Genomic DNA, 13,129 nt, shown 5'->3' on the forward strand with positions numbered 1-13,129 from the left:
CGATCCGGTTGGTAGCGGCTTCACCAACGTTGAGTTGCTTTGTGCATGTGCGCAAACCATGGGCCCCCGAATCGCAGGCGGAACAACGGTGCAGTTTGCCGTACTGACACGGTGGTGAGCAAAATCCCCGCTGCCACTGAGAACAGAGAGGGTCATCCCTCTCGCCGCGCCCTCGAAAAAGCTGCTGATCTTGTCCCACGGAGGATGATGATTCAGGACAACGTAACGGACAGTTCCGGATCCAATGACCGGGAACATTGCATTTGTAGCAACAATAGCCAGCAGGTGGGAAACGCCCGGCAGGTGGAGCAACTTGAGCGGGTTGGCGATAGTTCCCAAAATTTTGCAAAAAACATTCGCGGTAGATATCATTATGAGTGATGGACCAAATAGACGGCACTGTAGGGTTCATACGGGCAAACATGCGGAAACGGATGTCATAATCAAGCCACTGCGTTGACTTATTAGGATCCACAAAACTGGCAATTAAATCCAAATACTTCATCATGGGAGCAACCAACTCAGGACGGTTATAGGTCCGATAACGGAAGAAAATATGATAAGCGCGGACCCACTGCGCAAAGGTCATGGATGAAGCCCGTCGGCTTGCAGAGCTTACGATAGACACATGACCCAAGTCATCTCGGCGTATTTTTGGCGATGAAAAATCAGTCGCATGCGTAACAGGCATCAGCTCGAGAAAATCGATAAAGACAGAGTGGTCAAACAACAAAGGAACCAACTTGTCTGACACCGAAGGTAAATCACTGATGTCGGCAGACGGGATAGCATGCTGAGATGAAAACTTGAGACCCGAACGGTCAAAGAATTGTGCACTACTATTCCCAGTTGGAACGTAAACTACACTGCCATTACCTGCAGAAGGCTGCGTACCGGTGTTTGTGACATTGTGAACCGGAGAAGCCGATGATAAACGGGAAACGGGATCTTTCGTCAACTTGGCAATTTCCTCAGATAGCTGCTTGTGCTTAACAATTAGCTCCGCCAGCGCATCAGCACGGGAATCAACCGAAGAGGTGATTTTTAAAACAGCGTTGCGCCGCGTAGGAGCTTTCTTGGCAACACCGCCGACGATAGGCTTCTTAGGTGGCATAATGACGATTTGAGTGCACAGCAAAATGCAAATAACTGATGAAACCGATAACAAATCTAGTCCTCGATGAAATGAAAACCTTATCTGTGCGTAACTATTTATTAACGTACAGAATAAAATGAAAGTGAAGAACGCTAAGAACTTAACACGCATAAATCGAAAACACCAAAAGGTCACGTCAACTTCTACTGCAAAAATCTTTGAAGCAAATTCACGAACACTGCAACTGGACAAAATTCTTACACTGCGTTACCCGCAGCATTTACTTATATAGGCACAGCCACACGCATGGAAAACAACAAGGTAATTAACATGTCCGAGGGAGAATCTTGCAGCTGGGCGCTGGCCAATAAATCTGACGCGGTGCGATAAGCTGGTGCCGGTGAGGATGATGAAAGGAGGAGGCCGCTCGCTTCTAATTAACCGCTTTATCTTCGATAACGCTCATTAATTCGATTTTTTGGCGGCATCCTGATTTACGGCGTCGACGCGTTTTTTGTATTCTATGCCCGAGTAGTTCTTGTTAGAGTCGACAGCATACTGGCCGAAGCGCTCCAGGTTGTGACTAAATGCCGCTCGTATCACGTTTGTACCAAATCCGATTATAAAGATAAATGTCAGAGTCGGAACTTAATTCGCCTAGGCCAATCGTACACAGTTCTACAAAAAACACTGCGGTTCCAACGCGATACCTTCCGAGGAATTCTGTCCATTCAGTTAGTAGGATCTACTGTGGAATTAATGGGGGTTGCTTCCTCTTTCGTAATATGTGGATTCCTGACTGAGACCTGCCAAGGTATTCGTTGGGGAATAACCAAAGCGGCGTGGACCGTCTTAATAATTTCTGCTCAGTTTTATGTGGTTTTTGGCGCCGCTGTTTATGTTAATTCACATGTAAGTCTGGATAAATTATCGTTATGGTTGCAATTACAGTACGTATCTTTTTTTGTTTCTTTTGAAGTTTTAACTGATATCAATGAAAAAATAAAAAGGTGAAGGTGAAAAGAAGTTTGAAACTTTTTGATATTTTTTTAATCTGCAGCTGGCGGAGTGATATGCTGTCCTGTCCAATCGCGAGTCCAGAGCTGTGTACATGAATGAATAAGTGTACACTGTACAATACATGAATAGCTTTAAAAAATATTATTATGTACGTTGGTGTATATTTCAAAAATTCAGCTTCCGGTTCTACCGGATTTCGTAAAACGGTTTCGGCGTGCGTCTTTTTTAAAACAAAATGCATGTAATAATATTATAGTTTCTAGATTTTTTTGCGTTGGCAGCGTTACCAGTGTTTTTGGTTTGTTGTATCCTGCGTAGGTATACGGAAAGGGCTGCTTGTAACATACAGTCTGTTTAATTATACAGCTAGTTCTTGATACGGCTGTATCTAGTGTGCCGTGAACTTGGTTTCTGTTAAGTAGAATCAAAGAATTTTGGCGGCCTTCAAAACGACTGCCTATCTGTGCCGGGTAAGCGGCTAATTACTTCATGAAAAATTTGTGCAAGCCAGTTCCGGCTAAACCTGCAAGTAAAATTTTTTAGGCATGTCCAGTTGACGCTACAGGCATTGCCATTCTGAAAACAAAACGGATTCGGAGCGCCCTCGCGGGTATTCAACGGCAGGATTTACAGACATTACTAAAACCGTTGTGCTAAAGGTAAACACAATGGCGCATAAATTTGAACTTAACGTCATTTAAGCGCTTTCCACACTTGCTGGTCGCTCTGACCAGCCAATAACAACAAAAGACGTTTTGCTTTTGTTCATCTAATATTAAAGAAGTATGGGAACAATCTATGGGTTTGAAAGTTTTTCGCTTTGCAGTTTTTGCTGTGCATGTTTGGCTATCTGGTATTCGCGATTGATCGCATGGAGCAAAACGAGAAACGGGCAGATATCAGAATTGTTTGTCCAGCCTTAATTAAGCTGGAAAATCTGTCAAATGCGTCATGATCATATTTGTTACTTTAACATGAACGGATTTACGTGGTTCTGCTCTTTTGAACACCACAACAGCAATTATTTCTAAGGCAGTTGTCTCGTACGACGTTAACCGGCAAATTGTTGACAATTGTTTCAGAAAGTTATTGCTGACTCGCTGTCTCAAAAGCGCAGTCAATTTTTCACATTTAATCCAACTACAGCCCCACATTTCGTTTTTTGTTTCCACTGAACAATTTTGGGTGCATGTTCCATAGTTGTAAAAGAGTCTCAGTAACAGACTCTCTATAAGTGCAGATAAATATTTGCTTCCGAATTATCGCAGTGAGTTGTCGGCATGATGTGAAACGGCTTCCTGGATCCTTCTTTTAGCGCAGTACAATTGGACGTCTATCAGAAGCAGGAGACGCGCGCTCCGCGTGCAATTTAGCTAGTACTAGCTGGGTGAGTACGAGGATGCACGCAGTCAAACCGACAGTAAATTTTTTCAGCGAGACCAACCGACAACCGTGCACATGGCATAGTGCAAGCGACTGCCAACCATCCACGGATGGCTATCACCTGTACCACGCATACAGTGCAAACGATACCTCCCTTCCACGGGTGGCTGTTATGTGAAAAAATAATCCACTTGTGAGCGTGGTTGTCGGTTGGTCTCGCTGAAAAAATTTACTGTCGGTTCGACTGCGCGCATCCTCGTACTATATTGGGTGAGTACACAAACTAGTTTGTGTGTTGCATGCACCTTTTCCTGCCAGCATCCTTAATTGTTCTAAATATCGGCCATAATAAAAATTCATACGTATTGGGTGAGTACTTGCACTGTTGTACAAACTATGGCAGCTGACCGGAAGCGACAGTTTGCATGCAGCAGATAGACAGAACCTCGAATACAAGTGTACTTGCGACTATATTCCCAGTTAACAAGAACAACCCTCCACTTTGAAGTGCCTTTCTGATGTTTATCCAAAAACCAGGCGACTAACAATGACACAAATGCAGCTGCAACAACCAACTAAAGTAAACAGTAGAAGAAAAATGTCACATCAACTACGTTTTGCATGCAACATATTCTCAACAGCAGCAACCAAATGTGCCTGCATTTGCTATGCTCAAGTTTTAACAGACGCACTGGCATAAAATTAATTAAGATTCATAATAAAAAAAATTAAATGCGTGTCTGCGAGGAAACTACTGGTGCCGGTATTTTATCGGACTTAAATTGCTTGTCCAAAAACGTACTAGAAACTGCTTTTGCGGCACTCTATATTTCCGTTAACCAGTGTTTTTGGGGGACATCTTTACATTCCGCGTCTAATATTATTTCGCGAAGATCCAAATGTAGCAGCGGAGCCATAAATGTTAAATGGAGCACCGCGGCGTACGGCTTCTGTTAATTGTTGTCAGCATTGTTTCCGGCATAATTTTTATATTCGATGTTTTCGATGTTGCCTCATTTGCAAGTTCCGGTACTTCTGTTGGATTTTCCGACGCCAACCGCTTTGTTAAAATGGTAGCATATATCCAAACACAGACAATTGCTTTTCGGTTATTTGTCCTTTCTATAATTTTTATGATTCAATATAGTCGTATTCAGTTCTTGATAGCAAACAGTTTGAACGCCGAAGCTGTTACGGTAATTCGTAACTGCAGAAATGGTACGGTACGGTCCTTTGTGGCGTTGATGCTGCTGTGTGCATTGCGATGTGTCACCGAAGTAACTATTACTTTTTATCATACTGATTATATTGTTCACTATGGAGGCATTGCCGTGCAGGATCGGGTCATCCGAATTTATTTTGCTTCCATTCGATTTCTTGGCGGTACGCTGATTTACGGCGTGGATGCATTGTTCATATTTTGTGCTCGAGTAACACTTGTTAGAATCAAGAGTATTTTAAGTGACGCACTCAAAATTAGAACCGAATACGATCTCACGGATTCAAAATTATGGCGCGTTCAAGGCAGAATTCAGGTTCCCGGTGTACGTGGTCTGTGTCGAGGATATGCAGTTTTTCATCAAAGACTGCGATTACAACGCGATACCTTTCGAGGAATATTATTCCTACAACTGTCCGGATCAACGTTGGAGTTTATGTCTGCTGTTTCGACGTTTGTAATGTGTGGATTTAAGACCGGGACGTGTCAAGAGACTGGGGCTATCTGGGGAGTGTCCAAAGCGGCGTGGACAGTTACCATAATTTTTGCTCAGTTTTACATGGTCTTTAATGCCGCTGTTGATGTTAACACATGCGTAAGCCTTGACCAGTTACCATATGTCATTAAAACAAATATGGAATTAAGGTTTGTGTCTTGATTAGCTATACGTAGTAATTTGACCAACGTCCAAGATTACGATTGTTTGTAAAGCAATAATAGCATGATAAACAGCTGTATGTATTGAAGTAAACCTTGGATTTTTCTGTCGAGTAGAACCAAAGAATTTTGGCGACATTAAAAGAATAATCTCTATGCATCGGGTGAGTGTCGTACCGTGCGTTTACTTTTTTTCTATAATATCAGTACCGTTTGGACAAATTGTTTTTGATTTACTATACATATGTCTCTACTATCTGTATTTTCGTTTTATAAAACCGTTTTTCGACGAAAAAAAACGGATCGCTTGACTTTTGGTTATATAATTTTCAGACACGACTAGTTGATGCTGCAGACTTGGCCGTGCTAAAAGCGCTCACGGATTCGGAGCGTCCGCTTGGATATTCTATGGGTGGTTTCACCAATCTTACTAAAACTGTCGTGTCAAAGGTAATCCCCAACTGGGTAATAGCTGTATCTGACGCTTGCGGCATTCATCGTGTTCTTCCAAAAGTTTGTGTGTTCAGCTTGCATTTGCACTTTAAAATTTCCGTCATGATATTCAAATACACTTTGCAGTTTTTGCTATGTATATTTGGCTACGTGGTTTTCGCAACTGACCGCATGCAGCAAAGCGAAATGCGGAGCAGCGATACTGGAAGTGTCAACCCAGCCATACTAACGATGGAAAACCATCCAAATAATATCTCTTACCTGATTTAATATGTGCTATAGTCTTTCGGGTGAATTTTGTATTCAAAGTTTGCAGTCACATTACAATATGTGATAACGTAATTGTTTAATTTTTTTTTTGTCATTACTTATTTGGCACAACCGGTTGTTCGTATTTGGCTCAGCTGGATTGAAGGACAAGGTTGCGTATCGGTTTTGAGTATTTGACACTACAATGTCATATTTGTACTGTAATTGCAGCTGATGGCTGTTTGTAACTGTTAACATTTCAGTTTCATTACGCCGTCCCTACCTTTCCCGGCAGCCCACAAACCGATAATCGAAAGAAAAAATTCAAAATGCACCTCAAATATCAATGTTTTGTTACACCTTTTTGACATGAAACACGCATAATTATGCAGTCAATTGAATTTTGAACACAGTGGTACGTGTTCAGCGCATTTAGCTGACTGCTGATTAGTCAGAAGCAGCTGCATGGATCTCCACATCAACATCGTTGAGGCTGTCAGCGGAACGTTGCTGCGCTTGTGACATTCCCATAGAGGTCACGCGGGTATCCGCTTTTGGCAGGACTTTGCGTTCAAACACGATCGGCGCTTTTAGCGATGAGAGACGCTTGATTTTATCATGAATTTGCTCCAGGCATCCCTTTTCCAGCACAGTAAAGGTATTGAAAACTGGGGAATTTCGCTGCTCATGAAAAATTTTCCATTGAATCTCTTCTTCCAGCAACCTTATTTCTTCCCTTGACACTCGTAATTTACAATCGTCGCCGTTTCTTTCGTTGGCTTTGCATTCGTTTCCACTTAGACGTTTCGTTGTGCTCTCGACAACGTTGCTTTCAGTCGACTTTCCGTTTCCTGCCGCCGAGTGTTTGTTTGAACCAGTCGAGTTCATTTTCGAAGCCACAACCGATGCGTCGTGTCCTGTGGTGAAATTTGACGACGAATCGACATTAGGCGTTAGGATCGATTGAGCACGGCTGACTTCTAAAAACGTGCGATATATATGTCAAAGAACAGGACAAGTGACGATTAAAAGGTTTATAGTCCGTATTTAATCATGATCAGTTAATACCGGGCATAAATGGTACGTTTGATTGAAATTCAGGATTATTGATCCAATTGTGCTGAAATCCCGTTAAGACCTTTTCCGAAGCGCAGTCCAGCGCGACTGATGGACAACAGCGGCAAAGGTGACTGTAGGCAGCCTATAGAAAATTGGCAGTATTGGGTTGAGTTAATGTTTATGTTTTGGTACTCATTTTTGTTTCACTTTTGGTTTATGTTTTTACTATAGGATTACTGAATTGTTAACCTCTACGCCCATGTTTGTCAATTTCAACAAAAGCGCAACAATAACTGCTGCGGCCACACAGCTCTCAGGTTCGCCATATATTAGGACGTTCCTTTGTTCCTTCAAATGAGACTCTGAAAAATATACAAGATCAGCTGTCTTCTGACTTCTTGTACTGCAGTGATAACTTTTTTGTAGAATGCAGCATAATCAATTGTAATGCAACACAAAAACATTCTTTACCACAACATTAATTGAATCTGGTATAATTGTAGTCAGTGCGGACTTTACCGGCGAACAAACACACATTATGCAGTTCTCTTAAATTGCACCCCATAGCGCTGCAGTCATTATCCGATGCATTCTCCAACACACAATAATAGACACGCTCGTCTTCGTGTGCACTGAATCCGAACCTGTCGAACATTTCTTTTATATCAATTATACGAACTGTCCATAATCAAATTAAAGGTGACTGCACTGCACTCCAGTGCCCATCACAGAGCAGTTCACATCCGTACGTTTTGTCGCGAATGACGGAACAGCTAACGTGAGCATCGATATCCGCCATAATATGCATGGATCTGTCGGATACAAATGTGTCAGAAGCGCAGAAGCACAGCCGACCCAAATCATTTCTATCGATAGGAATATGCAAAGGGAGCACTTGAATTCTGCTTAATTCCTGCAATAATGATGCACTTTTTGAGGATAGAATTTTTTCGAATGGTAATTGGTAAGTACCGCTCGTGTGTTTGTGCTCTGATATGATTTGCAGTTTGGGTAAAATTCCGTGAATTTTTCGAATCCTCCATTTAACAAGCAGACCGTATTTTGATTTTGGCTTCCATGCAGACGAGCCCATATATCGTTCGCTGCATCGATTAGGGTATCTGAAGAACTGTATTAGATTTAAACCTGTGCACATGTTGTCCAGTACTATAGTAAATATCATGTTTAATTCCGGAGACGCTATTACAGCGTTAAGAAGCTAGGTCAGCTAGCTTCTAGATCTCGGTTTTCCTGATATATATAGCACTCAATTCAACGAAACCAAGGTGCTTGTTTATTAAATAGGTTGCATGTCGGATATAGTATTTCCCTTTTGTAACAATTATCCCTATTATATATACTTTAAAATCATCTGGCCTTACCACGATAGTACCGTCTGGCGACGGCGGCAACTAACCGGTAGCAGAAGATGAATTTGATTTCATGTCATACAGCAAAATTGTTTGCTTATATGAAAGGTCATCAAGCCCGTCGAGTGTGTGCCATCCTTTTGCTTTCGTCTGAAGATAAAAGAAAAATATTGTACACGTACATTTATATACCTATTGGTTTTTCAACCCATAAAGTCTCAGTATGTTGCCTTTGCAAGTCTTTTGGCCGTTGGTACATGTCCGCTATCGTACTCATCCTCCGGTCTAATATCTGGAATTAAACCTCAGTAAATGCACATAATTGACTAACGAAAAGCATCAAAATCTTAAAGCATGTCGAAGCTCTTATCTTTGCTCGTGACAAACAGATGTTTTCATCTGATTTTAACAAACCCCGCATTGACTTTTGCAGCGTTCTGCTGAAACAAGTTGTTTTTTAAGCGAAAAATAAATTTTGTAATTCGTCAGTGTTTGATACAGAATTTTGAATTCTAGTTGCGTAAACAATCGATGAAATAGCTCTTACTTTCTGCAAGACTTACCAAAAATCAGCATATAATGCGGACGGGATAAACACGTTAAATTGCCGTAAACTAAATTTATTTTATTGTACGCCTCTACAGGATATATCCAATTCATTTTAATATTGAAAAAAAGCTGCGATTGCTTGTGAGAGTAAGAGGAAGAGGAATACTACTGGTTTTCGTGAAGTTTTTGTAGCGTTAGAAGCTTATGCAAATTTCCGTCAAGGATTGCTGAATGAAGCGAAACACGTGCAGCTACCAGTTCGTATGAAGGTTGCCAGGAAGTGGAGTCACACACAATACGGTGTATGTATTATAGATAGCGCAATAAGTACGTGGACATGAAGAAAATGTACAGTCATTTCTAATTTAGTGCGGTATAGTTAATTAATTCATTGCCATATTTATATGGCGGTTCTCTTTTGTTAGTCCATAGTTCATCCGATGAAGCTCGTATATATAAATCATATTTTACAAGTCCATGTTTGCTAGTACTCTTTAATTTGATGCATTTGCAAATGTACCGATTTCAACGTTATCAACATAAACTAGACTTAATAATGAACTGCTACAGAATAAAAATCAAACTGCAAAAAGTTTTTATTATATTTTTATTCCAAAATTAGTTTAAGCTGCCGCCACACTTGTTTGAGGGCAAACTTTCCACCAGTATTGACTATCGGTTTGGGAGCCAAAATATTCCTGAGAGAATAAAAACACTCCACGTCATTGTCACTTGTCGGTTTGTTGTCTACTACACCTGCGGCAGTCGGCAAATATTTCGAGCCTGTATATATGCAAATATCTCTTCCATTTGATCGCAGGAATAGCTGCTTTATCGATACACTGCTAGCACTTTATAACACTGCTAAAATAATTGCTTATGAAATATTACTGTTGTTCATTCAATAGCTGCTGCATAACCATAAGTGTAACATTTTACAGTTACAAGGTAGCCTCGCGCATCCGCGCTCGGCACTTAAGTACTGGATAGTATTGGCTTTGTTTTGGAAAGGTCATTATCTATATATAAAGACTGACGTTCGGAACGAAAAAGCGCGTTGCCGCTTAGCAGCAGTAACATGGAGGAAAAACAATCCGCAGTCAACAACAACAAATTGCTGAACATACCAGCTTCCCACAAGAACATTTTTTCCTGCTATACACCGATAATTCTTCGGTTTTTGCTCAGCGGAAAGGTAGAATATCGTAACAGCGTAAAAGCCAACAGATCGGAAAATCATCACTGGCGTTGGACTGCGGGATGGACCAGCACGAAGATTATCATTGCGTGCATTTTGACCTGCTTCATGGCTTCGCTGGTCATGGACCTGCTAGATCTGTTTGGCGACGGTCCTTCCAACGAGCCATCATATGGGAAAGTGCGAAATATCATTTCCATGATCGCTTATGCCGACACGCAGATTGTACTGTTTCGCATTTGCGTTATCCTGCTGTTCGTGCTCCTGCGAGGAAAACAAATTATTGCCTGCTTAAATTTTGTTATCGGCAAAACAGCAGTGGGATTCAGTATTCCAGGAAATGTTTTAAAACGGTAAGAAATCTGTTTGAAGATTATTAGGCAAAGGTTTTGAAACTGGTTAAAATAAAATCTGATCTAAAATATTAGCAAATAGTGACAAATACGGTATATTGTAGCAGACAGTTGACTAAAATTGCGTGACGTTACACGCACAATTACAGTTAAACGAAAACTTTGGCGCATGATAATCATCATTAACTCTGTAACAGTCTGTATACTGCATTTTGATATAAGTAACAACCTCATAATACGTTGCGAAATTTATAAAAGCGGCAATTGCGTATACGGCAATAACATTGCCTCCGTTGTTTTTACATATGCATTATATCACCCGTATTCTGTATACTGTAGGTACATGATGTTAGCACATGCTCTTTTTATCATCTCTCTTATCGGGACTTTGGCAAATTTAGCGGGAAAGTTGACAAAGCCTTCCGCTTATGAAAACTTCTGGCGTCTGGAACGTTACGGTTTCATGAGCGCTCCTTACGGTGTCATCTTTTTTGTGCTGCACGTGCCAGTGTCCATCGGTAGCATTTTATTTGCCCCTCCTATGATAATCTTATTCGCATATCTGACATCTATTTTACATGCATGCGCACAAAGCATTGAACAACAGTTCACAGCGATTCTGCAGGAAATCGAAGAGGTCAACGTTGAATCCAGTGTGCTGACCGTTAAATTAAAGCGCATGCGCGAACAGTATGAATCTCTGCTGGAAATGACTCAGGAAGTTCAGAGCATTTTCACAGTAAAACTTTTGGCAGACATCGTCACCAATGTTTTTGAGATCTTGGTGTTTACAGCATGGCTGTTGATATGGTTTGTCGTGCCGGAAGGAAATAGTGTATACGACTGTCCGGGCAAATTTGGTGTGACACTGGTAGCGTTGGGGAACTTGTGGATGCTGGGCGGGAAGCCGCTTCAGCAAAGTGCAATGGTAAGTCTGAAAATCACCTGAACTTTTGTGGACGAAAGGTCTGCAGAATCCGCCAGCATTCACCAAAATAGCCGTCATGTGCAATATACCAGCGTATTTAAGAGCTAATTTGGTTATTTAATTTTTTCCAGCCGGGGAAATTGGCACTTTTAGTGGAAGACTTTATTTGCATGCGACACTGTCAAATTCGAAAGGACGCTCCAGTTTGTGTGCCGATTGAAAATGTGGAGAAGGTACCTAATCAAAGAAGCAGAAAGCGCAAAAAATGTGTGCTCAGATAAACATGGTTGCTCATTTGAGCAGGTTGTAAGCAGGCGCACGAATAGCAGTTAACTTTCTTTGGTAAAACAAATTTCTAACATAAGTAAATTATAAAATTAATGTTATTGAGTTTTGATGTATCGATTTGTTTGATGCATGTGTATGTACTTGTACATGTTTATAATATCCTGCAGGTAATGCTGGGCGTAGCCAGCGTCAGCTCTGAAGAGCGAGAAGTTTGTTACGAGTTTCTGCATCGATTGAAGACCAGCAGCTTGACCTTTCACGCTGGAGATCTCTTGGAATTGGACTATGGCTCGGTTCTGACGGTATGTAGGTCATCTGAGCTCCTGTTGCTTGTGACGCGACCGAATTAATAACTCTGTTTCTGTTGTTAAGGCCACATTTTTCGTTTTTGGATTTTTCTGCTTCGTGGTCAACCAGATCGAAAGCTTCGTTCCCAGCACCCGCAGTTTGGTTATTGATGCGGTCAACTGTACTGCGACGTGGCAGTGAACCAGTTTATTAACCTTTCGAATATTTCATATTCGTATTATATATACACATATACAATGTACGACAAAAAGAGGTTGAACCGATCAGTCGGTCCGCGGTTCAAAATAACCTCGCAACGACACGCCACCACTAAAACTTGGACGCTTACTCACTACTTTCGTGCGCTCGCGCTCCGTGAATATCAAAGTGCAGCTATACTAGTTGCATATCAAAAGGTGTAGAAAAAAATTTTAAACTTTTTGATACTAAACCTGTGGCTGTTTATGGCGAAAAACACAAATTCTAGCCATTTTGCTTTCTCGTAGGCACAGCATAGGATCTGTGCGCATAACCGTTTGGCTTGCAATCAATGCTTAAGTCTATGGAAAAGCAAAATGGCTAGAATTTGTGTTTTTCGCCATAAACAGCCACAGGTTTAGTATCAAAAAGTTTAAAATTTTTTTCTACACCTTTTGATATGCAACTAGTATAGCTGCACTTTGATATTCACGGAGCGCGAGCGCACGAAAGTAGTGAGTAAGCGTCCAAGTTTTAGTGGTGGCGTGTCGTTGCGAGGTTATTTTGAACCGCGGACCGACTGATCGGTTCAACCTCTTTTTGTCGTACATTGTATATATATTTTATATCATAATATTATTTCATTTATTAATCGACCGCAGCGTACGTTGTGTTTGATGTATTATTCGTTTTTTTATCTATTGGTAAAACCAGTAGAACCAAAGTCCTCGTTAAAGTTAGTACTGTAACCGTTTTCAGGTTTCATGCTTGCGTGCACTGCAAATGTCTCGTTTTTGACTTGTGAACGACAATAATAATTC

At 41.1% G+C, this 13,129-nt stretch overlaps 2 protein-coding genes and 1 long non-coding RNA gene across 3 annotated transcripts; 2 read left to right on the top strand and 1 right to left on the bottom strand.

The window, feature by feature from the left end:
- Positions 1–5,177: 5,177 nt before the first annotated feature.
- Positions 5,178–5,742, top strand: LOC129586681 (uncharacterized). The gene is made up of 3 exons (XR_008690177.1): positions 5,178–5,313; positions 5,493–5,539; positions 5,709–5,742. It is a non-coding gene; the product is annotated as an uncharacterized LOC129586681 (long non-coding RNA).
- Positions 5,743–6,268: 526 nt separating this feature from the next.
- On the bottom strand, positions 6,269–9,290 carry LOC129586829 (serine/threonine/tyrosine-interacting-like protein 1). Its single transcript, XM_055480280.1, has 9 exons — positions 9,070–9,290; positions 8,737–8,798; positions 8,554–8,656; positions 8,109–8,257; positions 7,886–8,049; positions 7,656–7,780; positions 7,386–7,498; positions 7,146–7,278; positions 6,269–7,057 (listed from the first exon to the last, which is right to left on the bottom strand). The coding sequence occupies exons 1-9, from the start codon at positions 9,164–9,166 to the stop codon at positions 6,525–6,527; spliced, it is 1,479 nt and encodes a 492-aa protein (XP_055336255.1). The 5' UTR covers positions 9,167–9,290; the 3' UTR covers positions 6,269–6,524.
- An 832-nt stretch (positions 9,291–10,122) lies between these two features.
- Positions 10,123–12,311, top strand: LOC129586848 (uncharacterized). Its single transcript, XM_055480313.1, has 5 exons — positions 10,123–10,606; positions 10,946–11,534; positions 11,666–11,767; positions 11,990–12,124; positions 12,195–12,311. Exons 1-5 carry the CDS (start codon positions 10,134–10,136, stop codon positions 12,309–12,311), a joined length of 1,416 nt encoding a protein of 471 aa, XP_055336288.1. The 5' UTR covers positions 10,123–10,133.
- Positions 12,312–13,129: the final 818 nt, after the last annotated feature.

This window comes from Paramacrobiotus metropolitanus, unplaced genomic scaffold (genome assembly GCF_019649055.1).
Source record: "Paramacrobiotus metropolitanus isolate TYO unplaced genomic scaffold, Prichtersi_v1.0 Parri_scaffold0000022, whole genome shotgun sequence".
Classification (NCBI taxonomy): domain Eukaryota; kingdom Metazoa; phylum Tardigrada; class Eutardigrada; order Parachela; family Macrobiotidae; genus Paramacrobiotus; species Paramacrobiotus metropolitanus.

Bases quoted from the DNA above. Each gene is read 5' to 3' on its own strand.
- LOC129586829 (XM_055480280.1), bottom strand. From the start codon at position 9,166: ATGAATTGGATATATCCTGTAGAGGCGTACAATAAAATAAATTTAGTT. The intron at 8,050-8,108 runs GTACTTACCAAT...TCATTATTGCAG, and splicing joins AGAGCACAAACACACGAGCG to GAATTAAGCAGAATTCAAGT. The intron at 7,058-7,145 runs GTATTAACTGAT...GCACGTTTTTAG, and splicing joins AAACGTACCATTTATGCCCG to AAGTCAGCCGTGCTCAATCG.
- LOC129586848 (XM_055480313.1), top strand. From the start codon at position 10,134: ATGGAGGAAAAACAATCCGCAGTCAACAACAACAAATTGCTGAACATA. The intron at 11,535-11,665 runs GTAAGTCTGAAA...AATTTTTTCCAG, and splicing joins CGCTTCAGCAAAGTGCAATG to CCGGGGAAATTGGCACTTTT. The intron at 12,125-12,194 runs GTATGTAGGTCA...TCTGTTGTTAAG, and splicing joins ACTATGGCTCGGTTCTGACG to GCCACATTTTTCGTTTTTGG.